The sequence below is a fragment of the Nycticebus coucang genome, chromosome 4 (genome assembly GCF_027406575.1).
Source record: "Nycticebus coucang isolate mNycCou1 chromosome 4, mNycCou1.pri, whole genome shotgun sequence".
Classification (NCBI taxonomy): domain Eukaryota; kingdom Metazoa; phylum Chordata; class Mammalia; order Primates; family Lorisidae; genus Nycticebus; species Nycticebus coucang.
The window spans coordinates 56,537,206-56,556,035 of record NC_069783.1 but is presented as its reverse complement, the minus strand read 5'-3'; the positions used below and the strand labels follow the sequence as shown (position 1 = coordinate 56,556,035).

At 34.0% G+C, this 18,830-nt stretch overlaps 1 protein-coding gene across 4 annotated transcripts in view; it reads right to left on the bottom strand.

Moving 5' to 3' along the window:
• VRK2 (VRK serine/threonine kinase 2) overlaps positions 1-18,830 on the bottom strand; it is a 126,868-nt gene that overhangs the window by 92,151 nt on the left and 15,887 nt on the right. For all 4 annotated transcript variants that reach the window (XR_008379450.1, XM_053587546.1, XM_053587544.1 and 1 more), the window contains exons 3-7: positions 9,220-9,269; positions 8,432-8,501; positions 6,668-6,755; positions 4,414-4,519; positions 3,119-3,211 (exon numbers count right to left, since the gene is read on the bottom strand). Coding sequence is in view for 3 of the 4 variants with exons in the window: in XM_053587546.1 (XP_053443521.1) it covers positions 3,119-3,211; positions 4,414-4,519; positions 6,668-6,755; positions 8,432-8,501; positions 9,220-9,269 (407 nt within the window). In the remaining variant the exon portion in view is untranslated. The remainder of the gene's footprint in view (positions 1-3,118; positions 3,212-4,413; positions 4,520-6,667; positions 6,756-8,431; positions 8,502-9,219; positions 9,270-18,830) is intronic.

The following is an 18,830-nucleotide window of genomic DNA, read 5'->3' as shown; positions in this document are numbered from 1 at the left end:
AACACCTCATATTTTTAGGATATCAATTCCTTCAAATAGATCTATAGTTTATCACAATCTCACTCAGAATCCTAGCAGATTTTTGGGGAGAAATTGACAGACTAATTCTAAAACATTCTGTATGTTATTATAAAATAGCCAGAATAGCCAAAACAATTTTGAAGAAAAAAAAGAACAAAACCACAAGATTCATACTACCTTAAGACTACACTAATCAAGACAGTGTGACACTGAAAGAGAACTCAGCATCATTAGTCATTAGAGATAAATCAATGTAAATTTAAATTACTAGATATTACTAAACATCTGCTATAACAACTAAAATTTAAAAGACTTACTGGAACCAAGATGTGGACCAAATAAACTATCACATCTTGTTGATGGAAATGTACAACGGTAAGATCACTCCAGAAAATACCTTGACAGTTTTTAAGTTAAACACACACTTCCATATGACTCAGAAATTCTACTCTTATTAACCCAGATGAAACTAAAACATACGTATTTATGTACAATCTTCCAGAAACGAGTGTACAGGAATAAAGATTTATTCATAATTGTCAAAAACTGGAAACAATCCAGAGATATACAATAGGTAAATAAAAACGATAGTAGTTTCCCAGCAGTAAAAAGGAATAAACCATTAATGAAATACAAGGATAAATCTCAAAAGCATTATACTAAGTGCAGGAAGATGGACACAGAAGAGTACATATAATTCCATATATATACAGTAGAACTCCTACACTGACCCCCGCCTAAAGTGGACCTAATTTTCACAGACCAGACATGTACCACATGTACGTGTCAGTACTGTAGGCCCAGTTCCTTATGTTTTCCACCTCCATATCTTGACGAGTTTGTTACAGTCACTTGGGTGGTCAATTTATGAAGATTCTTTATATATGTGTATTCCTGAAAATGTAAAAATGTAGGGGCAAGAATCATTGCCAGAGATTGGAGGCAAGAGAAGGAAAATGTAAAGGGAAATGAAGAAACTTTGGGGGATGAAATAAATGTTTTATATTTTTAAGATAGTGGCACTTACATAATACACACGCGTCAAAACACATCAAACTATACGTGTAAAAGGGTGGCTATTTGTAAATTCTGTCTCAACAGTCAAAACCCTAAAAGTATGTACACTTTCAAAGGCTTTTAATATATACAGCCGAATTCCCGTCCATTAACTTAATAATTCATTCTCATATTCCCATTTAATCTACATTCCCACAGGAATTATACGAATGCCTATACCTTCATAACCCTCAGTATTATCAGATTGTTGTTTTAGACTGTTCTAATTTGATGAGTTTTAGAAACAGTGCCTTGCTATTTTGATCCCATTTTTCACTTTTAGCAAAGGTGACATTTTTTTCATGTTTTCAGAACAACTGTATTTCTTCTGTTTTGTCTGTTCATTCCTTTTCAACATTGCTTTAAGAAAGCATTCTGTGCTTTTCTTATTTTTTTAGTGCTTGCTAGATATTCTCAAATATTTGTCTAAATATATTTCCCAGTTTCTCACTTACCTTTCATTTTATCAGTTTTCTTCGTATAAAGAAATCTTAAAATTTTAAAAGAGAAAGATATTTTTTCTCTTGCATTTTTACTTAGAAATTTCTTTACCTATGCAGAGATCAGTTAAATATTTCACTACATTTTTTCTAATTTTTCAATTTCTTAACTCTTTAAACCAGTGATGTGATAGTAGCTATCAGCTATGTTCAGTTAATATTCAGTTCCTCAATGTTAATGTTTTCATATTTAAAAACATAAGACATATTTCTTAAATAGACTTTTAAAAAAAGAAATTTTATGTTCAATTTAGGTAAATTTAAAGCAATTTAGGTACACTGAGTGTAAAGTACCGTGAGTTCCCCTACATCTCCAGCACACAACTAGCTCTCCCCCACTATCCATATTCCTCACCAGAGTGGTACATCTCTTATAATAGATGAACCTGCATTGACACATCCTCATCACCTCAAGTATATAGTTTATGGCTGTTAGTGTGGTACACTCAGTGCATGTAAACAAAGGTATGTTGACATGTTTCCACCATTACAGTACCAAACAGAGCATTTCACTGTCCTAAAAATCCTCTGTGCTCCCCCTATTCAGCCCTCCCCTATCACCAGAACCCAAGCAACCATTAACCTTTTTATTGTCTCCAAAGTTTTGACTTTTCCAGAATTCATACAGTTGGAATGATGTAGTCAGTAAAGTCTTTTCAAATTGTCTTTTTTCATGTGGTGATACACGTCTAAGTTTCCTCCATGTCTTTTCAAGGCTTGATAGTTTGTGTCGTTTTAGCCCCAAATAAAACTCCATTATCAGAATGTATCACAGTTTATTTATCCTTTCACCTACGGAAGGACATCTTGGTTGCTTCAATGTTTTGACATGTATGACTAAAACCACTATAAGCATCTGTGTGCAGGTTTTTGTACGCATGTAAGTTTTCAACCCATTTGGGTAAATACCAAGGAGCACAACTGCTGGATGGTATGGTGAGAGTAGTTTAGTCTTCTGAGAAGTGCCAAAATGTCTTTCCAAAGTGGCTGTATCATTTCTCATTCCCATCAGAAATGAATGAGAGTTCCTATTGCTCCATATACTCGCTAGCAGTTGGTATCATACTACCTGCATTTCAAGTACTTAATAGCCACATTGGACAAACACATGTCCACCATCACAAAGTCCTATTGGAAATGCTTCTCTATTTAAAACTTAATTGGTTATACAGAAGGAAAAAAGGAACTAATACGACAGCTTTCTTTTTCCTCCGCATAAATGAATCCTCACTACCAAGGGATTTTGATGGCTATTTGTTTATACATATTTTCTCTAAGATTCAAATTCCTTCTCAGCCATTTCTCAAACTATATGCCCATTGACATTATTTAACCCCTCAGACTCTCGGTTTCTCATCCTAACTACTCATTAGTTTGGGGTAAGGCTTAAGATTAGATAACAAAGGTAAGATAAATTATAACATTCATCATGTTAAGCCCTCATTTGTAAACTCTTCTGTTTTAGAAGTTTGTTTTTTAAACGTTTCAGTATGGTACTTTGAGAACCTTTACCAAAAGCAAAAGCTAAATATGTTATTTACCCGATCTGGATTTTTGTAACCCAAAAGTAGATTTGCTGCTTTTATATCACCATGAACATATTCATTTTCATGTATATATTCCAGTACGTCCAACTGTGAAAAGAAACATACACTATAAGGTTATACTGTTATTAGAACTCAGGACCACCTTGAACATTCTGAATATAGAATAACATGTGATTTTATTTATATTAACAATGACAAAGTGATATATTTCACAATCATCAGTTAATTACTCCATTCTATCATAACACATCCTCTATAGTTGCTCATCCTGGACAAAGTTAAGCAAAATTATCCTCATTAGATATTAATCAAATATTTTAACTGAAACTCTGATAGAAGGAAACCAGGATCCAAAAATACTTTTGCCTATGCTCCAGATAGCCCAGTGGCCAAACCACACTGTGCAAAGAGGGAAAATATAGCATAAAACCAGAGACCTGCAGTGAAAGAATCATGAAATCCACTCAGCAATTCCTCACCCAAGCAATAATTTCAAATCAGGTCTTGAGGACCTCAGCACAAAATGCCGTGTTTGTGAGTACAGGAAAGGCATTCTTTCTCCGTATAAGAAAAGTCCTTCGTTTCATGTTTGGAGCCCTTCAGCCTTGTACGTCACATACACCTAGTGCTCAGTAAACACTTACTGGCTGAGTGGCTGGATTAATGGATGAATGGAAAAATTAATATGTTCTATTTGCCACATCCTAACCTGGCATGAATAGCACCTTTCTATTAAAAATGGAAAAAAATGAGACTTTAGCAAACAAAACACAAACAAGATAAGGCAAATATGTGATATAAACAAATGTGTGAATATGCGTCTGGGTGCTATTAAGATTTCATTGGTTTTTATTTGGCAAAGTATATATTATTCATAGCCACAACTAGTTCTTGCCACCATCCCAAAACTTTGTAGCACCCCCATAGTATCACACGGTTAGTGTGGAAAAAGTATATTTTGTCATGATTTTCACTGTCACAAATATAACTGACAAAAGAAAGGTTATTCTTACAGCAATGAAAGCTTGTTCTGGTACGTAAAACAGAGCTGTATGAGAACAAGAAGATAAAACTGTAGAACCAAAGCCTAACTGAGTCTGCAGTGCCAAACTCAGCATATTCTATCACCTACAGAGCCCACGGTAATCAATTTCACCAAAATGCCCTGTACTCTCAATAACTGACATTTCTAGGGCCATAAACCTTCATTCTCTGATAAGGCAACAAAAGGCAAAGATTTGTATATTGTAACAAGTAAATAACTGGAAAATGGAGTCATTCCTTCTTACCATTCGGATACCTAGCTGGAGGATAGTGGATTTTTTAAAAGTACCATTCTGTTCTGAGATCTTCTGTAAATCGATTCCTAGTCTTTCCATTACCATAAATCTGTAACTATAAGAAAGAGACATTAAAAACGTGATCTTTCTGAAGAAGTAATGCTTGAAACGGTCTATTAACAAATTTGAAATCAGGAAAAATACTCCTGACCTAACAAGCAGGTATAGTGCAATCTAAACCATAAACAATGGATGTCCTGCTATTCCACAGAAAGATACTACTATTTACTTTGCAGTTAGTTTTCCAGTAGAGGAGAAGGCTGTACTTACCCACCCACTGTCTTAAATCATGAAAAAAGAATAGTCTTTTTAAATTAGATAGTCCTGAATTTAATTCATTTTTACTCCATCATCTTCTCACGTTATGGCCTTAAACAAATTACTTGCCTACACAGAATATTTTATTTGTATTTGTTTCTTGATCTTACAAGATATTTATACTGCCTCCATACATCTATAAATATGTTGTTTTAAAGTACACTTCTTCCTTTTCCTTTCCATTTGCCACTCTCCACCCTTCTTTTATCCCCTTTAGATACCCGTATCAGCCCCCATTCGGTATCTGTGTATACACACACACACAAATTTGTTTTACAAAAATGTGATCTCATCATATGCACTTTATTCATCTTACTTTTTTCAAGATTTCTCATTGAAATCTTTCTACACGAACTGGTATAGCTCTATTTGATTCCAGTTGATTCCTTTAATAGGCTGCATATATATGACATGGATGTACCATGATTCAGTCAGTCATTCAGTCCCCTTTTACCTTGTTTCAAGATTATTTTCTCATTTTGTTTTTATTTCCAGCATTCAAATACAGTCTGAACAAAGTACTGGTGTCTGAGCCTACTTTCTCGTCTATGAAATAAAATAATATTGCCTATTTTAAAAAATGAACTCTTTATTAATGTGATGACAAGCCACATTTGATGTTCAACAGATATTTCTACAATTAAGATTGTATTCTTTTTTTATATTATTTTAATTTTAATTTTTACATATACATGTGTTAATTAGGTTTCCATTTTTTTGCCTTCACAGAATTAAAGAGACTTAAAATTTAGTAACAATAACAATGTTTAAGATAAGGATTAGAAACAAAAACCTTGTAAAGAACAAACGAACATAAATACATTCAGAAAAGGAATCAGACAATTGCTTCATCAAAATATTAAGCAATAATAATAATAATGCAAAGAAAGTAACATTCACATTGTCAAATAAGAGTATGTCTATTATAGAATGCTTTGACTCTGAGATTCAGTATGGAGTCATCAGTTAACTTATTTTTTTTTTAAGTATCAAAAAATAGACAACTAGTATTTATAAATAAAATAAAAGATAATTTCAAACAGATCATGCTAAATCTTATAGACAGTAGAAAAAGAAGAAATACATCAAAATCATTCTACTTGATCTGGGTACACCTGATATTAACGTTGGAGAAAATATATTATCATAAAGGAGAAATTACAAACATATGTCACTTATAAATAAGGATACAATATCCTAAACAACATATTAACACGATGAGTTAAAAATTAATGTTTAAGTAATATACTTTGCTCAAAATTAAAACCAATTTATGTGAAAATTAGTCACCATTTTCTTTTCTTGTTCTTGGTTTTTTTCTTCTTTTCCTCTCCCTCAGCCCTTCCCTCCTTCTCTGTCTGCTCTCCCTCTTCCCCCATGCCCCACTATGAAGATTGTATTCTAATAAAACATAACTTCCTTCTTGGATGCACTCTCTGCACAGCTTTCTTTCTCTCTTTCTTTCCATACTTGCTCTAGGCAAAGCCACGTGCCTTTTTTTTTTTTTTTTTAATATGCTTAATATTCAAGTAGCTTAGGCAGAGACACACATGATCAGGAAGGCCTGTCAACAACTGCAAAAGCAAATTTAGAAGCAGATCTTAGGTCTACTAATTGCTACAAATGACTCTGAAAACAGATCCTTTCCTAGTTGAGCCTTGAGCTGACCATCACACCCAACCACAGCTAACCACGGCTTCATGAGAGATCCTGAGCTAGAACCACACAAATACGCATCTTGCAGATTCCTGACACACAGAACTAAGATATTATAAGTTTGCTTTCATAAGCCAATATGTTTTGGATAGTTTATTACACAGCAATAGATAACTCATACAGCACATAAGAAATGGTAATAGAATACTTGATTATAATGCCATTTTACCTCCTTCCCTTGAATTCAGTCAGACCAGATCCATAAAACATAGGAATTCCTAAATAATCAAGTTGTTTGAGCTCTATCCACTTTTTGACTGCAAAGGCAAATTTAACAACAAAAAAAGGATTCATGTTATTTAAAAAGATATTTTGTACCTTCACATAGATACTAAGACCTATTTAGCTAACCAAAATAGTAATTAGACTTTCCTAGAAGTCTTTAAAGTTTTAAAAATGTTATAAATCAATCATAGCTACCTAATGGCATCAAACTCTTTGTCTTCACTATAATTAACAAAAAACACATACGGAAATTTTAAAATTAAATCAGTAATAACAAAAGTCACAGTCTTATAAAATACATTGGTAACATGTACACACATAGATGTTTCTAATTATGAGAAAAATTCATTACTTTATATGCTAACTAAATTTTTAAGTAAAACATGTTAACTACAAAAGGATTAGTAGAGAGATGGCTTTTTCTTCTCTATTACTTCAAAATCTAAAGCCATTGTTAAGAACAAAAATAGGGCTGAAAAATCGTCTTACTCTGAAATTATGTTACACAGAAATTGTTTTGATTAAACTTAGTTTACAAAAAAATCAAATCCACTTAATCAGGTAGTATAATCATTTTTTTACTTTTCTACCACGTATGTTTAATGTTTAAGACAGCTCTACTGATAAACAATCAAGTTTAATGGATTCTATTTGTCACTCTGACATACTTTAAGCAGTTAGTAAAGACTACAGTCTTAATGCTTAGAAGGCTTTATTAAGGAAAACAAAGTTAATTATTGAGACCGGACCCATCATTCTTTTTCCTAACTATGATGTAATGGACCTTGATTAGTCATTACTCCTGTCTACTTCTTTAACGCTTTACTAAGCCCTGGTCTGTCATAGAGTATTTAGAGTATTCATAAATGCCTTCATTCTTCCTCATCTCTGCTCACATTTGTTTCACATTCAAATCCTCTAACTGGTACTTCTTACATCTGCTATCCAGCTAATTAATTTGCCAACATTCAGGTTTCTAAAATTTTCTTAAACGTATTAATGTTTAATCATTTCTACATACTTACTTTAATCCATTCTACGATCATTCCTTTTGTTTATACATACATCTACTGCCCATTTTAATGTCTTTCCCTCATAGCCTTTCTATACAAATTATTGTAAAAGCAATAATTTCATTCTATCTTTACGCTTAGATTACTCACAGTAGCTTAGATCAACAACACAACATTTTATGGAAAGTAGTATAAATAACCTTTACTTTAAAATATTTAATTCCTGGCTCAGCACCTGTAGCTCAGTGGCTAGGGAGCCAACCACATACACCGGAGCTGGTGGGTTCGAATCCAGCCCAGGCCTGCCAATCAACAATGGCAACTACAACCAAAAAATAGCTGGGCATTGTGGTGGGTGCCTGTAGTCCCAGCTACTTGGGAGGCTGAAGCAAGAGAATTGCTTAAGCCCAAGAATTTGAGGTTGCTGTGAACTGTGACGCCACAGCACTCTACCTAGGGCGACAGCTTAAGTCTCTGTCTCATAAACAATAAAATAAAATATTTAATTCCTTAAATATATATCAATATTTGTATACCACTTACATTGTTTCTATGTTACAACAGTTAACTGTATCACGTTACAATAACATTTCCCATTGAAAAGAATTTTCCAGAAGGCCAGGAAAAGACCAAAATATCAAAACTCACTTAGCAAGTGCATATCTGAAAGTACTTATTTTGCTAATTTTACTTACTACAGTCTTTTTTTGCAGCTCTCTGATAAAATTTAAGTTCAGAAAATAATGGGCCATTTTCCTGATACTCCTATGAAAGAAAAGAATAATTTTACTGGGGAAAAAAATTCTAAAAATGGAATTGATGTTTCAATTATAAAAATATTGAGTATATGTAACAATATATAATAGTATTTGGATCAGTTTATAACTTTTTATAAAATATATATCAGATTTTCACTAAAAATATCAGAAAAACACTAAATAAACTTAAAGAATCTCATTTATAAATAACATATTACAGTACTATTCCTATTCAGTTTTATGAACAAAAATGGTCTTCTTAAAGAAAGCTCTTACTGAAAGCACTGAGAATTGTATATATAAACAAATTGACGCCATATAACAACATGTTCATCGGGGTGGTACACTGCAACTATCCTGTGGTTCATTCATACGTGAATCATTTATTGAGCTATCTACTATATTCCATTCAGGGTATTAGGCATGGGGGATACAAACAGAATAAAAAACCTATGCCTGAGTATTAAGGACCCGACCATTTAGGGTATAAAAATAAGGAGGGAGGGAGGGAGAAGACAGCTAGATAAGATACCCACATGACAGATGGCAATATAGAAGAACAATGTTTCTCCAGTCTTAACATTTTAATAATGTGAAAATATATCAGAACATTAGGTTTATAGATAAGTAAATAATAAAATTAAGATGAGAAACATTCAAAGAAATCAAGCAGAAAAGAGAAATGTCAAATATGTGTGAAATCCAAATGTAAGAGTAATACTTACCACTTTTATTACATGTTGTGCCTCTCTCTCTGGTTTATTAATGGGGAAAGCTGCAGAGAAAAACACAATGGGAAAAATAGTTGCTCCCAAATATTGAGTTCCCAACCATAACCTAGATACTTTACATGTTATTAGTTTATCATCCCAACAATCTCTTACGATAGTAGATGACAGTAACTATCATCCATTTTTTTTTTTCGTGGTTGCCCAACTTTCCCAGTTTTCTTTTCTTTCTTTCTTTTTCTTTTCATTAAATCATAGCTTTGTACATTAATGCGATCATGGGGCACCATACACTGGTTTTATAGACCGTTTGACACATTTTCATCACGCTGGTTAACATAGCCTTCCTGGTATTTTCTTAGTTATTGTGTTAAGACATTTACATTCTACATTTACTAAGTTTCACATATACCCTTGTAAGATGCACCACAGGTAGTAACTATCATCCTTTTTATGCAACATGCTACAAAAGTTTGAGAGAGTGAATGAACAAGTTTTTCACTAAGTGACAAACTGGATAAAAATTCAGATCTGCCTGGTATCACAGCCCATGCTCTTTACCACTAACCATACTCATAATTTCAAATACTAAAACCAACAGAAAAATATAATCACACAGACCCAAAATGTTGGACATGTTTCTAATTATAGGGCATTAAATCCAATAGATGATGTATAATAAAATTCACAAGTTCAATTGCATTAAATTAGAATCTATAATAATTCAAAAATGAAAAGATTCATTTTAAGCACAAAGTTCAAAATAATTTCTACTTGACAAAATTCTAGAATAACTAGGTTAAAAATAAGAAGACTTTAGAAATAATCTTTTGAATCTAGCAATTATACTACATTATAGAATATGTATCTCATAACATCATTTCAAGTTCTCTTCATTTTTAAAAATTTTTAGCCACCATAAAAGAAAGAATAGATATCTTACTTCATTTTACTCTTATTATACATTTATAGTACAGATATGTAATCCAATTTTTAAAAAATTTAGTGTTCAAATTTTAGAATCAGCTAATCCTTTCCTCTGCATTTACTTAAACTCTTAAAAGATTGTTTTCAAATCCAAGTAAGAGAAATTTACATGTATATTTATTTGTACTGTAGAAGCCTAAAACTTTGTCATTCATTTATTCTCTATTCATGTATTCTATTATTCATTCAACCAGTTAATATTTATTAAAAAGCTACAATATGCCAGGCACTGTGTTAGATATTTATTAGGATGTTTTAAGGAAAAGGAAAAGAGAAAAGGTGGAACAGGTATGAATACAACTGAAAAACGGGACTTTGAGAACAAAATCAAATTCTTCAGATATAATTTCAGTGTGTTTATTAAAATGCTGTATCCTCTTATTATTACTCTTAATATTTTTATTTTCTTTCTTCTATCAACTGCTCTTCACTATTTTTTCCATCTAGTCACATCTTAGATGTAAAATATACATTACGAATTTATTGAAGTACCTAAATTGTACATTACAGTTGAGCCTTTAGCCATTCCTCAAAGTTTTTGATATCAGCCATGCTATTAGTCTGGTGACTAAAGTACTGCTTCAATGCTAGCTGATGTTAGCTATAACTTATTATATCGTTAGTCCTATCTGACCTCTTCATAGTAACAAAGAAATTAAACATATTTATATCACTTAAAATTCTTTTCATCTTCACTCATGTAATGTTATTTCATATTCACCCACATAACCGTCCCAAGAGAACAGGAAAAGTGAATTATCTATAGGAAGAAAAAAAAAACTGAAGAAAGTATATATAGAGGAAGGGGTCTAGTCTTGGTATGGAAGAAAGCAGGAGAAAAAAACTTCCTTCCCACCCTATGACAAACTGAATTACTAGTATGGTACCCAAGGCTGGGGAGAAACATCCTGTCTCACCTTGTCCTCTTACAACAGTACCTACTCAGAGGCAAGTGTGCTCACTTCCTGAGGCAGACCACAGAAACTTCCTCCTGCCTCTTGTCTGAAAGTAAGTGACTATAGCAGCAAATCTTTAAACCCAACAGAATGTAAGAACTGAAAAGTACAGAAGGAAAATAGGATTTCAACAAGAAAAGAACTTACCATGTTACCATTAGAAAAAAAGATACCCAAACAGTCCAAGGTCTCACTCCTCATTGACTTCAATCATTTTATCTCAATCATGTTATAATCGAAATCTTCCTTCAACATTATTTCAAGTGAACACAATTATGTTATCAAATCTCTATACTTTTTATTCAGTAGCTACACAAGGGTGTCTACAAACCTCCAAATCAGATTATATTGCAGGAACAAAATCTAAAGTCAATTGACTAGATAGAAAACCATTAGAAATTCCATGTGAATAAATAAATTGTTCTAGTTACCAGACGTCTTTTTATATTAAAATAAGAAATCGTTAATAAAACAAATATTTTCTATTGTAAGTCAAACCCCATTCCAGCTAGTGAAATTAAAATGATGATTTGAAAGTCATAAAATAAATTTAAAAAGTAAAAAGGTTAAGTGAGAATCAAGATCGTTCTTTGTAAAGTGATGAACAATATTCTGGCAAAATTATTTAAGAATAGAAAAGAGAGCAAAATAAGATTGGGAAGAGATTTTGAAAAAGATAAGCCAAAACTATAAATATTACCACCAATAAAATTAAAAACTAGAAGGATGGCGATTTCCTGGAAAAAAACCTAATTTACCAAAAAAGTTCAGAAAATGCAAAATCTAAATAGAAATACAATCATTAAAGAAATCAAACAGTAGTTAAAAAAATAGTCTTTGACTTTAAGTGGTTCAACTCAGGATTTTAATGAACTGTTTTTTCTATTCCACTGATTCTATTTGTCTGTTTTTTTTTGACAGTGTGATATGGTCTTAATTATTGTAGCTTTATAGAAAGCTTTGAAGTTGAGTAGTGTGAGTTCTCTTTGTTGTTCCTTAGTATGATGCTTGCTGTTCTGGATCTTTTGCCTTTCAGAATTAATCTGTCAGTATCCATAAATTAACTTGTTGGCATTTTGATTGCTTTGAATTTATGAGAAGAACATCTTAAAAACAGGATTCTTCTTGTTCATGAACATGGAATATCTCTCTACACACAGAGATCTCTGATTTTTTTCATCAGACTTTTGTAGTTGCCATCATTTTGTACATATTTTCTTAGATTTATAGCTAAGTATTTCTCTTTTCATGCTAATATAAATGGTATTCAGAATCCAACTGTTCATTGTTGGCATAAAAGAAATTGACTTCTATATATTAAGTTCATATCTTTCAACTTTCCTTTAACAACTCATTAGGTCCAGGTGGTTTTTCATTGATTCTTTGGTATTTTCAACATAGACAATCATGTCAAATAGAATGAAACAGATCCAACATGTTTATATATGAACCAATCTTTACAACAGAGCAAAGGAAATCAAAGAGTAAGTTTTTTATTAGATCATAACTGTGTACATTACTGCATTTATGGGGTACAATGTGGTACTGGAACTAGACATCTACGTTCAAGAAAAAGAAGAACCTAGACACTGACTTTACATAAAAATTAACCCAAATAGACACCAGACCTCAATGTAAAATGCAAAACTATCACACTTCCAGAAGATAACACAGTTGAAAATCTCAGTAATCTAGAATAAAGACCAATCACAACCTGAGAGAAACTATTTGCAAAATACATACTGAAAGACTTATCAAATATATATGAAGTATTATTAAAACTCAACAATAAAAAATGAACTTTTTTTTTTTTTTTTGAGAAAGACTCATGATGTTGCTCCAAGCTAGAGTACCATTGTGTCAGCCTGGTTCACAGTAACCTCAAATTCAAGGGTTCAAGAGATCCTCCTGCCTTAGCCTCCACAATAGCAGGGACTATATGCACACATTACTGCACCAGGCTAATCTTTCCATTTATAGTAGAGATGGAGCTCTTTCTTACTCAGGCTGTTCTCAAACTTCTAAGCTCTTCCTACTTTGGCCTCGCAGAATGCTAGGATTATATGGGTGAGCCACTGCACCTAGCCAATAAACTAATTTTAAAACGGGTACAAGATTGAATAGATCTTTCTATAAAGAAACGAGTAAAGATGTCAAACATACGAAAAGATGCTCATCAGGGAACTGCAAATCAAAACAATGATATAGAACTACACTCTATTAGAACGGATAAAATCCAAAATATTGACAATGGCAAATGCTGACAAGGATATGGAATAAGAGGAATGTAAAATTGTACGAAGTTTCTTACAACACACAGTGTTACTATAAAATCCAGGAATCACACTCTCGGGTATTTATATAAATAAACTAAAAACTGCACCTGCACAAAAATCTGCACAAGAATGTTTATAACAACTTTATTCATAACTGAAAAAAACTAGAAACAACCAGATGTTCATCAGAAGGTGAATGGATAAACTGTGGTATATCTATACTATTATTTATTAAAAATATTACTTAAAAATAAAAAGAAATGCACTACCAAGCCACAAAAATACAGGGAGGAACCTTAAATACATAATACTCAGTGAAAGAAATCAATCTAAAAAGGCTATCTACTGTGTAATTCTGATTATATGCTATTCTAGAAAAGGCAAAACTATAAAAACAACAAAAAGATCAGTGGTTATCAGGGGCTAAAGAGCAGGAGGGGAGAGGAATAAACAGGTGTAACACAAAACAATTTCAGGGCAATGAAACCAGACTGTATGATGCTGTAGTGGTGGATATGTGACATTATACATTTATCAAAACTCATAAAACTATACAACACAAAAGCTTAAGAATGATAGCATGTGCAATGGCACAATTGGGAGGCTAAGCCCAACAGGGGCAAGAGAGATTCCTCTCTCTCCCCTACCCCACACAAATAACCTATACGACACAGTAAGTGAGCCCTAATTTAAATTATGAACTTTAGTGAGTAATAATACTTCAATATTGGTTAATAAATCATAACAGATATGCCATACTAACTCAAGATATTAATAAGGGAAACTATAACAGTGGGGAAGCAAGAACTCTACTATCTGCTCAATTTTCTGTAGACCTAAAATTGCTCTAAAAAATATAATCTGCGAATTAAAAATAATAACAAGTAGATCATGAAAAAAGGTGAAAATTCATAGTAGCATCAAAACTGCACTGGATATTCCATTTTATCTCCTCCAGTATCACTTGGTCTGAACTCAAAGCCCCAAACTTCAAAATTGGCATCAGTGTAAACATAATAACCCCCGGAAGGACCTCTCCAGATAAGGCTGGAAAAGTGGGGAAGAGTAGGAAATGAGTCTCCCAACAAGCACAAAAAGTGTGGAAAATGCTATTTGTCTTCTTTCCTTCATTTTTTTCTCTCAGTTTTCTCCCATACCAGCACCTGAAAGTGGTGGTGGCCGCATCTGAGACCCACAGAGAACTAAACCCTGACGGAGGGTAACTTTTCTCTCCAATCCAATGAGCTATGTATGGTCCCAACAGAGTAGGGTGATTCAGTAAACTTCTTTTTCTCTCCATCCTCTTGCCGCTTGCCCTAAACACAGGGGCACACCAGGGCAGGATAAATAAAGGCTCAGCTTTCTGGTCAGAGAACTAGAAAGGGAGATCCCCAGAACCACAATGCACCAAGCAGATCGTGGAGGGAAAAGAGCTTGGGAAAACCACCACAGAAAGTTATAAACTCCTGGGCTCATCTGCAAGCTGTGTATAAGCAGAGCTAACGTTAAACAACATAATAATATCTTACAGGATAGAATGCTGCCCACATCCAGACTGGTCACTGAGTGGAGAGCAATGGAAGAGACCTGAATAACACTTCTGCTCTTGAAACCTGAACCAGGAATTCCCCCAAACCATAGGAGACTGGTCAGAACCTGAGGACTGAAGGCTCTGGAAGCCTTCATACTAAAGACTACATACTAAAGATACTGATATTCTCTGTTAGAAATAAACAAGCCCTAAATTTGTATAATATTCAACATATCCATGATATAATCCAAAATTACTATATATACAAAGAACCAGGGTGAAAAAAAATACATAAGAAAAGGCAATCAACAGATACCAAAGCCCAAATGACAGAGATTTTAAAACTATCTGACAGAGATTTTAAAACTATTTGACAGGGCGGCGCCTGTGGCTCAGTGAGTAGGGCGCCAGCCCCATATACCGAGGGTGGTGGGTTCAAACCCAGCCCCAGCCAAAACTGCAACAAAAAAATAGCCAGGCATTGTGGCAGGCACCTGTAGTCCCAGCTACTCGGGAGGTTGAGGCAAGAGAATCATGTAAGCCCAAGAGCTGGAGGTTGCTGTGAGCCGTGTGACGCCATGGCACTCTACCGAGGGCGGTATAGTAAGACTCTGTCTCTACAAAAAAAAAACAAAAAAACAAAACTATCTGACAGACTTTAAAGCAATTTTTATAAAAACGTTCCAGCAAGTAAAAGCAAGCACTTGCAGAATTTATAGAGAGAACAATGCAGCAAAGATAAAAAAAATACAAGGAAGGGGAGGCGCCTGTGGCTCAAAGGAGTAGGGCGCTGGCCCCATATACTGGAAGTGGTGGGTTCAAACCCAGCCCCAGCCAAAAACTGCAAAAAAAAAAAAAAACAAGGAAGAATCAAATGAAAACTGAAAAATACATAATAAAAAATACTTTGTTTTATTCTTGAGTGAGCTAAATACACTTTTGGAGATGACATATGAAAGTCTCTGAACTTGATGATAGATGATAGAAATCATCCAACCTGAACAACAGAGAGATAAAATAAGAAAAAAATGAGCACTGACTCAGGAACTTGCAGGCAGTAACAAAACATTGAACATCTGGAGTCCCAGAAGTAGATTAGTAAGCACATGGAACTGAAAAAAATATTTAATGAAATAATGACTGAAATAATCCCAAATTTTAAATATACATAAACATACAGACTCAATAATTTCAGAGTACTTTCAACAGGATAAACACAAGGAAATCAAATAGCCAAACTGCTAAAAGCCAAATAAGAAAAATCTTAAAAGGAGCCAGAGTAAAACAAAACATTATCTATAGAGAAAGAATGACTTGAATGACTATAGGTTTCACACAAGAAACCATGAAAGGGAATCCAGTATCTAGCAAAAATACCATCTAAGAAAAAAGGCTAAAGCAAGCCATTCTCAGGTGAAGAAAAAGTAAGAATCCATGGCAAGCAGACTTGCTCTGTAAGAATTGCTAAAGAAAGATACTGAGACAAGAAAATGTAGACTGTCAGGAGTAAAGGAAGAGAAAAAGTGGCAAATACCTGGAAAAATGTAATGTATATGTACCTTCTCATCAGTTCTTTAAAACATATTTGATGAAGCAAAAATTATAACATGAACTGACAGAATTTTCAAAAAATGAAGATATAATACATAAGGCAACTACAGCATATCAAAATTTGTGGGACGCAGCCAAAGCAGAACTTAAAAGAAAATAATATAGAAAATAGGACTTGGCCATTGCCTGTGCATGTTGTGGGCTGAGCTCCACTCTGATCCCCGCGGCTTCTTAGCTGAGCTGTGGGGAAAGGCTCAATCCCTGCCCTGCCTGTCCACACACAACAGGCCAGGAAAGGGCAGGGGTGATGAGGGTGCACGACCGGGACTGGAGGAAGAAGGGTCTGGAAGATGAGCCTTGCCTCCTTCCACTGACTGGCACCAATGGCATTTACTGAGTCGACAGCAGGGGTAACAGCTCTGAGACAAGGTAATTTGAAGCAAAGGAGGAAGCGAGAAGGAAAAGGAGGACAAGGAGGTGAACAAGAAGAAAAAACACAAGAGGAGGAACCAACAGAAAAATTCGGGCTACATGAAAAGCCAACACAGAGCACTTCCCCCAAGGACCATGAGGCAGCTACTGCAGAAGAGTCCACCTGTAAAGAATTAATGGATTTGGCAGAAAGGGAATTTAAAATATGGATGATAAAGACAACAAAAGAAAGGGAGGAGAAAAAGAAAAGGCAGAACCAAAAAGTCAGATAAGGGTGGCACCTGTAGCTCAAAGGAGTAGGGCGCCAGCCCCATATACCAGAGGTGGCAGGTTCAAACCTGGCCAAAAACTGCAAAAAAACCCAAAAAACAAAAAACAGTCGGACAAGAGATATTACAGAACATAGAAAGACATGGCAAAGTTTAAGTCAAGAAAATAAATAAAAGGCACAGAGACTGGAAAGAAAGAAAGAAATAAAATGTTCCCTATTTGCAGATGGCACAACTGTCTACATAAAAAAATCCCAAACAATATGCCAAAAAGAAAAAATCCTAGAATGAGTTTACTAAGATCACGGTATATAAAGTCAACACAAAAGTCAATCATATTTTTATATACTATTTATAAATGTAAACTGAAATTAAGAATGCAGTAACATTTTCTATAGCACCAAAATTTAAAAGAAAAATTTACACATATACCCAATAATACATGACTAATATGCTAAAAACTACAAAAAACTGAAAAATATATACTCCTTTAGAAGCCCTAAAAGGAGACACGCTGTATTCATAGTTCAAATGTCAGTTCTTCACAAATTTTTCTACAGATTTAATTCAATACCAATCAATATCCCCACTAAGTCTTTTCTATAAATATAAATTGAAAACAGAATCTATATGAAAAGACAAAGGAATTTAAATAGATAAAACAATTTTGAAGAAAAAAGCCAAGTTGAAGGAATCACACTACCTAAATGTCCTTCAATAATAGAATAAACTTTCTGTGATACATTCATACAATAGACTATCTGGCAATAAAAATAATTGAACTACTTATACACACAACAACTTGAATCATCTCAAAGGCTTAATGCTAACTGGAAAAAAAAAAAAAAAAACTCAAAAGACTACATACCTCATGACACAACATCCTGTACATGATCAAAAAGAGAAATCTACAGTGCTGGAGAACCGCTCAGTGGTTAGGGGTACATGTAAGAGAGGCTATGACCGCAGAGATAGTATGAGGAAGATTTTAGGGATGACGAATCTGTTCTATATCCTAATTGTGTTCGCGGTACATTGAAATTCACAGAAATGTACAAAATTATTTTTTCCATATATTAATTTTTAAACAAGAAAGATACAACTACATAATCGTAATATAAAATAGCGTATGCTCAGTGACAAAAGGCAAAAATATTGCAGAAAAGAAATCCACAATGTCCAACTTTGGTAGAAAATGCAAATGTAAAATGGTAGGTTTCAAAGGGAAAGTGGACTTCAAATAAGCACTATTTGAATATACAAACTGGAAATAGAATGTAGGTGATAAACACAGAACAAGCAAGGTGATCTTCGTATTTACTTCCAGCAATAGATTCCAAAATTATGACATATAAAAATTATTTTTTATATTTACTAAATCCCTACACACAAAATTTTTTAAATGATGGGCGGCGCCTGTGGCTCAGTGAGTAGGGCGCCGGCCCCATATGCCGAGGGTGGCGGGTTCAAACCCAGCCCCGGCCAAACTGCAACCAAAAAATAGCCGGGCGTTGTGGCGGGCGCCTGTAGTCCCAGCTACTCCGGAGGCTGAGGCAAGAGAATCGCTTAAGCCCAGGAGTTGGAGGTTGCTGTGAGCCGTGTGACG